This window comes from Heptranchias perlo, unplaced genomic scaffold (assembly GCF_035084215.1).
Source record: "Heptranchias perlo isolate sHepPer1 unplaced genomic scaffold, sHepPer1.hap1 HAP1_SCAFFOLD_66, whole genome shotgun sequence".
Classification (NCBI taxonomy): domain Eukaryota; kingdom Metazoa; phylum Chordata; class Chondrichthyes; order Hexanchiformes; family Hexanchidae; genus Heptranchias; species Heptranchias perlo.
Genome location: NW_027139688.1, coordinates 3,521,125 through 3,529,475, shown reverse-complemented (window position 1 = coordinate 3,529,475; position 8,351 = coordinate 3,521,125). Strand labels below are relative to the sequence as shown.

At 42.5% G+C, this 8,351-nt stretch overlaps 1 protein-coding gene across 1 annotated transcript; it reads right to left on the bottom strand.

Annotated features, from left to right (window-relative positions):
• Window positions 1-6,600: 6,600 nt before the first annotated feature.
• Window positions 6,601-7,911, bottom strand: LOC137318180 (probable G-protein coupled receptor 139). The gene is made up of 2 exons (XM_067981138.1): window positions 7,842-7,911; window positions 6,601-7,517 (listed from the first exon to the last, which is right to left on the bottom strand). The coding sequence occupies exons 1-2, from the start codon at window positions 7,909-7,911 to the stop codon at window positions 6,601-6,603; spliced, it is 987 nt and encodes a 328-aa protein (XP_067837239.1).
• Between the last annotated feature and the right edge of the window lie 440 nt (window positions 7,912-8,351).

The following is an 8,351-nucleotide window of genomic DNA, read 5'->3' as shown; positions in this document are numbered from 1 at the left end:
TTAGTGTAAGGTCACCAGTGAAGATAGTATAGGGTCACCACTAGTGAAGTTAGTATAGCGCCCCTAACAGTGAAGTTAGTATATGACCCCAACAGTGAATTTTGTATGGAGTCACCACCAGTGAAGTTGCTATTGGGTCATCACCAATGAAGTTAGTATAGGGCCACCAACAGTGAAGTTAGTATATGACCCCAACAGTAAATTTAGTATAGTCACCACCATTGAAGTTGATATAGGGTCACCACCAATGAAGTTAGTATAGGGCCCCTAACAGCGAATTTAGTATAGGGTCACCACCAATGAAGTTAGTATAGGGCCCCTAACAGCGAACTTAGTATAGGGTCATCACCAATGAAGTTAGTATAGGGCCCCTAACAGCGAACTTAGTATAGGGTCATCACCAATGAAGTTAGTATGGGGCCACTAACTGTGAAGTTAGTATCGCGTCACCACCAGTGAAGTTACTATAGGGGGCATTTGTTACTTCTTTTGCGGAGGGTTGAAACTAGTATAGCAGGGGGATGGGAACCAAAGCCAGGTAATAATAGGACAAACTCAGAACAGTAGAAAAACAGTTAGTGACGTCGTCAGCGACTCAGAAAGGCCGAGGAAGCAAAGTTTAAATTGTGTTCAGCACAGGAATTCGACGGGGTTAAAGGGTATATACTTCGATGCAATGAGTATTACAAACAAAGCAGTCGAGCTAAGGGCACAGATCGACACGTGGCAGCATGATATCATTGCTATAACCTGGTTTAAAGAGGGGGATAATTGGCAGCTCAATATCTGTGGATATCGAGTTTTCAGGCAGGATAGAGTGGGTATTAAAAAGGAGGGGTGGCAGCATTATTGGTAAAATATTCAATTACAGTTGTGAGAAGGGTTGATATGCGAAATGGATCATCAATCAAGGCCGTATGGGTTGAACTAAGAAATAAGAAAGGTTGCAGTCACACCACTAGGAGTGTGCTATAAACCCCCGAATAGCGAAAGGGAGATAGAAAAACAAATATATAGGCAAATTACTGAGTTCAAAAATAAGAGGGCAATAATAGTAGGGGACTTCAACTACCCTAACATCAATTGGGATTCAAACAGTATGAGGGGCACAGAGGGCCCAAAATTCTTTATCGGTGTCCAGGAGAACTTTTTTTAGCCACTACGTGACAAGCCCAACAAGAGGGGATGTAATTCTAGATTGAATCCTGTGAAATGAAGATAGGCAAGTGGGTGAAGTGATACTGGGTGACCATATTGGGGATAGTGATGAAAATTCAGTTAGTTTTAGCATTATTATGGAAAAGGACAGAGTTAAATTAGAAGCAAACGTTTTAAATTGGGGGGAAGGCAAATTTTGCAGAACTAAGAGGTGATTTGGCAGAAGTGGACTGGACACAACTACTTGAGGAGAACTCAGTGGCAAGCCGGTGGCTGGCACGAAAAAGTGAAATTCTACGGGTACAATGCAGACACGTCCCCTCAAAGGAAAAGGGTGGCACTGCCAAATTTAGAGCCGTGTCGTTGTCTGGAAGCATACGGGGCAAGATAAAGCAGAAAAAGAAAGCTTATGACAGCTTCATACTGCGGAAAGCCTAGAGGAGCATAGAAAATACAGGGATGACGTAAAAATGGAAATAAGGAATGCAAAGAGAGGGCATGAACAAATATTAGCTAGTAAGATTAAAGAAAAGCCAAAGATGTTGTATTAGTATATTACGAACAAGAGGATAGCTAAGGAAAAGGTGGAACTTATCAGGGATGATAAGGGTAACGTATGTGCAGACGCAGAAGATGTGAGCAGGGTTTTAAATGAATATTTTGTCTCCGTATTCACAAAAGAAAGGGATGATCCGGACGTAGAAGTTAAAGAGGAGAGGTATGAAACATTGGATAAGGTAAACATAACGAGAGAGAAAGCACGAGAGGGACTGGAATCCTTGCAAGTTGATAAGTCACTAGGTCCGGGTGCATTGTTTCATAGGCTATTGAAGGAAACCAGGCAGGAAATAAAAGATGCTCTGAGCATCATTTTCCAATCCTCACTATATACAGGGTAAGTACCGGAGGACTGGAAGACTGCAAACGTAGTACCATTGTTTAAAAAGGGTACAAGGTAAAGGCCAAACAATTATAGGCCGGTCAGTCTTACCTCGGTGGTGGTCAAACCATTAGATTCAATACTGAGAGATAGGTTAAACTGTCACTTGGAAAGGCATGGTTTAATCAGGGATAGTCAGCAAGGATTTGTTCAGGGAAAGTCATGCCTTACAAACCTGATTGAATTATTTGAGGAAGTGACAAGGAGCATTGATGACGGTAGTGTAGTGGATATTGTCCACATGGATTTTAGTAAGGCATTTCACAAGGTTCCACATGGCAGACTGGTCAGAAAGGTAAAAGCCCATGGGATACAGGGAAACGAGGCAAATTGGTTTGCAAAATTAGCTCAGTAACAGGAAACAAAGGGTAAAAGTCGATGGATGTCTTTGCGAATGGAAATCCGTTTCCAGTGGTGTGCCACGGGGCTCAGTTTTGTGTTCCTTGCTGTTTGTGGTATATATTAATTAATTGGGTTTGAATATAGGGGACACGGTTGGAATATTGGCAGAAGACACAAAAAATGGCGTTGCAGTTGATAGTGAAGAGGATAGCTGTAGAATCCAAGAAGATATTAATGGGTTGGTGGAGTGGGTGGAAAAGTGGCAAATGGAGTTCAACCCGGAGAAGTGTGAGGTAATGCACTTAGGGAGGGCAAACAGTAAAAGGAATACGCAGTAAACAGGAATATATTGAGACGGTTAGAGGAAGTGAGAGGCCTTGGAGTGCACGTGCAGTATGTCCTAGAGGCAACAAGGGGGCAAGCCATACCAGATTTAGTAATGAGTAATGAACCAAATTTAGTTAACGGCTTAACTGTACGCGAACATCTACCAATAGCGATCATACCATGATCGAGTTCAAGGTAGTGTTTTAAAGGGAAAAAAGTGAATCAGCTGCTCAGATTCTAGACTTGGGTAAGGCCGATTTCAATGGGATGAGACAGAGACTGTCCACAGTAAACTGGGCAAATCTGTTAATGGGTAAAACGACCAATGATCAGTGGGAAATGTTTAAAGACACATTTAACGTGATACAGAATCGGTTTATACCCCTGAGGGGCAAGAACTCTACTTGCCAAAATAAAACAGCCATGGGCAACTAAAGAGGTGAGGGACAGTATAAGACATAAGGAAAGGGCATATAAAAGGCAAAAAATAGCACAGATCCTGGCGATTGGGAAAGATACAAGGATCAACAAAGGGTCACAAAACAGATGGTAAGAGCTGCAAAAAGAGAGTGTGAAAAGAAACTTGCAAGTGATATCAAACCAAAACAAAGAACCTTTATAGTTACATTTTGAAAAAGAGGGTGGTCAGGAGCAGTTTTGGCCCCTTAAAAATTGAAAGTGGGGATATTGTCATTGACAATGGGGAAATAGCAGACATGATGAATAATTACTTTGCATCAGTATTTAGAGTAGAAAAAGAGGATAGCATGCCGGAAATCCCAACAAAACTTATATTGAATCGGGGAGACGGACTCGATAAAATTAACATAAGTAAAGCAACAGAAATGAAGAAAATAATATCACTAAAGAGTGACAAATCCCCAGGACCAGATGATTTCCACCCCAGGGTTTTAAAGGGAATTGGTGAGCAGATTGAAGATGTCCTAACTATAATCTTTCAAAGTTCTCTAGATTCAGGAAATGTCCCTCTAGATTGGAAAATTGTATATGTCACTCCGCTTTTTAAGAAAGGAGAGAGAGGCAAAACAGGGAATTATAGACCAGTTAGCCTAACATCTGTTGTGGGGAAAATGCCGGAGTTGAAAATTAAGGATAGGGCGACTGAGCACCTCGAGAATTTTCAGTTAATCAGAGGGAGCCAGCATGGATTTGTGAAATGTATATCGTGCCTGACAAACCTGATTGAATTTTTTGAAGAGGTGACTAAAGTAGTGGACAGGGGAATGTCAATGGATGTAATTTGTATGCACTTCCAGAAGGCATTTGATATGGTCCCACGTAAGAGACTGTTAGCTAAGATTGAAGCCCATGAAATCGAAGGGAAAGTACAGACTTGGTTCTTAATTAACATAAGAACATAAGAACATAAGAAATTGGAGCAGGAGTAGGCCAATCGGCCGCTCGAGCCTGCTCCGCCATTCAATAAGATCATGGCTGATCTGATCCCAACCACAAATCTAAAGAACACAAGAAGTCGGAGCAGGACCCGGCCACATAGCCCCTGGGCCCTCTCCGCCACCCACAGGGCATTGACCGATCCGAACTCAGCTTCATGTCCAATTTCCTGCCCGCACACCTCCTCTTACTACCCGTTTGATGTTTACATGCCGATAGAAGTCTTTTGGATTCACTTTTATGTTAGCCGCCAGTCTATTGTCATAATCTCTCTTTGCCCCTCTTATTTCCATTTTCACTTCTCCTCTGAACTTTCTATATTCAGCCTGGTTCTCACTTGTATTATCAACCTGACATCTGTCATCCGCCCACTTTTTTCAGCTTGATCTTACTCTCGACCTCATTCATCCTCCAGGAAGCTCCGGATTTAGTTGCCCTAACTTTCTCCCCTCGTGGGAATGTACTTAGACTACCTGAATCATCTCCTCTTTAAGGGCCGCCCATTGTTCGATTACACATTTGCCTGCCAATCTTTGATTCCAATTTACCCGGGCCAGGTTCCTTCTCAAGCCACTGAATTTTGCCCTCCTCCAATTAAGTATTTTTTCTCCAGATTGGTCCTTTTCCTTTTCCATAACTATTCTAAACCTTATGATACTATGATCACTGTTCCCTAAATGTCCCTCACTGACACTTGCTCCACTTGACCCATCTCATTCCCCAGAACCAGATCCAGCAATGCCTCCTTCCTCGTTGGGCCTGAAAGGGTGGGTAACCAGACGACACATGAGAAATTTACGCAGAGAATTGCAATGATCTGGAATGCACTGGATGAAAGGGTGGTGAAAACAGCTTCAATGGTAACTTTCAAAAGGGAATTGGATAAATACTTGCAGGGAACATTGTGCAGGGGTATGGGGAAAGAGCCGGGGAATGAGACTTATTGGATAGCTCTTTCAAAGAACCGGCACGATGGGCCGAACGGCATCCACCTGTGCTGTACAATACGATGATTCTACGATACTATGATTTTAATGTTAGGAAGATATGGTGGGCAGTCTTCCCCCAAAATATTAAAATGGTTAAAAATGGAGGGGGAAATGTTTGTATTTATCACCTGGTCTTTAAACCTCGCCTGGGCGGAGAGCAGTCTGGAAAATTTGACGTTATATTAAAGGGAAGAAAATCAGTGCCCAGCGCTGACGTCCAGCAGACTAATAAAAGCTAAAATAATTAAATAGTAAATATCAATATTAGCGATTTATTTGTTATCTTTGAACTGTAAAATTAAAATCAAACTGCTGAACAAACAAACTTCAGGGAGTGAAAGATGCACGAGCTCCTGAATAGAATTGGTGACGCGTCACAGAATTCCTGAAATTTGCAACAATTAGGATAAATCGGGAAACAGTTTCATCCGAGACACAGAAACTGGCGGGCGGACGAATTGCCAGTGAATTGGCACAAGGCTTCATCTGATACCTTTGCACCGAGCAACGCTCTCAAACCCCGGTCTGCAGTGTGACCGGTCGGAACTCCGAATACACAGCCTCGCACTGGGATGCCCAAACAACACCATTTGATCCAAGGGCAGGGGATATTACATGTGCATCTGTGCATCAACACACAGAGCGGATTATTCCATTCCAATATATGAGAACATTGATTGTAGAACGATGCAACAAATTACCTGATTATGAAGGTTATTTTACATTCTTGGTTCTTACATTATTTTACCAGTTTTACCGGGTCGCTGATTCAGATTAGTAACAGTCAGATACATTTAGTAACAACAGGTAAAGACTTTATTTTTAATGTTGCTGGACAGCCTTCAAATTTCTCATTAATCGAGATTTCAGAAAAAGCAGATCGAACAAGGCAACAACTGTTAACATTCAAAAATGGTGAAACCTCGCAGCACTGCGAACGAGACAGCGGCTCCGCTCCTTATTCCCCGGAGAAGGGATGAAGCGGCCGGTGCAGCTGACGTCAGTCCACGCACCGTGTTCATCAAACCTCCGAGAAAAAGTAAATTCACCAGGATTTCGAAACGATCGAATCTTTACCTAAAACTGATGTATCTTCCTGTCAATTACACGGTAGAATTGAATTACATTCCTCGCACAGTGATATTAAACTCGTTGTTCAAATATTCTATTCCACTAATAAAGTTCACTACATCACTGACTCTTTTCATACTTAAGGGGGACTGTCCTTATTTGTCAGGAGTCAGTCGGCCAATGAACTGTCGAAACCCGCGGTCAAAGTTGGTGCTAGATTCTATAAAGTGCAGGAAATATAATCGCGTACCTGTGAGTTTTTATAAGAACCGTCATTAAATAATCTTTGAGGAGAGGGAACCCCAGTCTTAGATAGAATCGGTGCTAAAACTGAATTCTAATGTTCCAAAGGGAGGTCTAGTTCGGAGTTCGTGTTCTAACCAATCTTAGAATCAGTGTCCAGGGAGATTTCAGCAGCTTCTTCAGCTCTTCTCTGAATTTCCTCTGGGTAGCTGCATAAATACAGGTGTTTGGACAGGAACTCAAATGCTTCAGCATAGCTCCGGCTTCGGTGGCGATATATCCTGGGTTTGTGCGGTCACCTCGGTAATAATTGGAGTTTGTCAGTCCGGTGCTTACAAAAGTCACTAGAGCTGTCAGCCACAACAGCATAAAACTGCCCGACACAGTGAAGAGTAAAATGATGGATTTCCTTCGGTTCTCCATCTCTGGATCACACTGATTCTCACTGCTGTGTCCCCGCAGACCCCTGCGCTTTCTATTAGCCACTAAAATCCGTCTGATGGTCAAAGAATTAAACAAGGCAATCAATGTAAAAGGAAGACAAATGAGAGAGATGACGTGAAACCAGACGTACGTTGCACCTTGAGGGGAGGAGAAAAAGGCCACTCTTGACCGGCAGCCCCACTGCACTTTGTTAATTATGTGGTGAGGCTCAAATGCAAAAAAAACGGGGATGTCCTTTAAAACGATCAGAAACGAGACCGTTGTTATAACCGCGGCCGCAGTTCTCTCGTTGCAATACTTGTTTTTAAACTTCTGCCAGCAGAGAGCAACAAAACGGTCAAATGTGAAGGTGACGGTGAACCAAACAGACAAATCGAGGGCGATAACAGTCATGTATAGAATGAACCTACACACGGGAGTGTTGGAGAGGAATGAAAGTGGGAAGTGATAACTGAAAATATAATAAACAATAATATTGATGATCATGACCAGTAGATCTCCTGTTGCCATGGCCACCATGTAGACAGAGATACACTTGGAAAGGCCGCAGTTTTCTCGGGAGAGAATCACAATTGTCATCAAGTTCGCTGTAAGAAAGAGAGAAGAGAGAAATAATATTCCACTGTTTGAAATATATGTGGAGATACCTGTTGAAAACATTTTGCTCCATTCGGTGTGATTATCAACACAGACCAGTGTGAGAGCAGGACTAATATTCGAGTCACGACCTGGGAAACCGACCCATACATTATAATGAGCTGCTGCAGCGCTCACTCTGCACGGGGACACAAGACGGTCACGAAATCCACTGAAACGCTGACGTTTGGGAAAAACGTTACCTTATCGATCATGCAATAAGAACAGTGATACAGTTAACACAGATTAACAAGAAACAGGTTACAATGGCTCACCTGGGACACCGACGGCTGCGAGAATCGGGTAGTAAATCTGTTTTATCAGCAGAATAGTTGGTTGCCCCATTTTCTGTGAGAATAGATAAATTATCCAGGACCTGACACGACTCTGACCAGTGTACAGCTAAGGCAATGGAAGGGATTCCTACATTTATACACACATCAATCGTCCAGGGAGTCAATCATGTTGCACCATAACTAGCATTAGTTACAGTCATTTAACAAATAGTCTCAGGGAAGTTGTTTTTTTGGTCTGAGACATTGAATTCAGAGAAATAGTTGAAACGGTTATTGGACATTTTAAGAAATCACACAATTAAAACATTCTTTACAAATGGAAAGTGGAATCTCCCAGTAACGGTCCTGACCTTATAACTACAGGACTGGTGGAGGCAGCTACCCTTGAAGTAATCACGCTGACGCTGCATTTGACTCACACCGAGTGCACCAACTCTCCCAGTGCAGTTGCGGAAACTAATCCTGCAATGTTGGACATGACCGCAGTCT

Coding starts and splice junctions, on each gene's coding strand:
- LOC137318180 (XM_067981138.1), bottom strand. CDS start 7,911: ATGGGGCAACCAACTATTCTGCTGATAAAACAGATTTACTACCCGATT. Junction 7,518..7,841: donor CGCAGCCGTCGGTGTCCCAG/GTGAGCCATTGT, acceptor TCTTTCTTACAG/CGAACTTGATGACAATTGTG.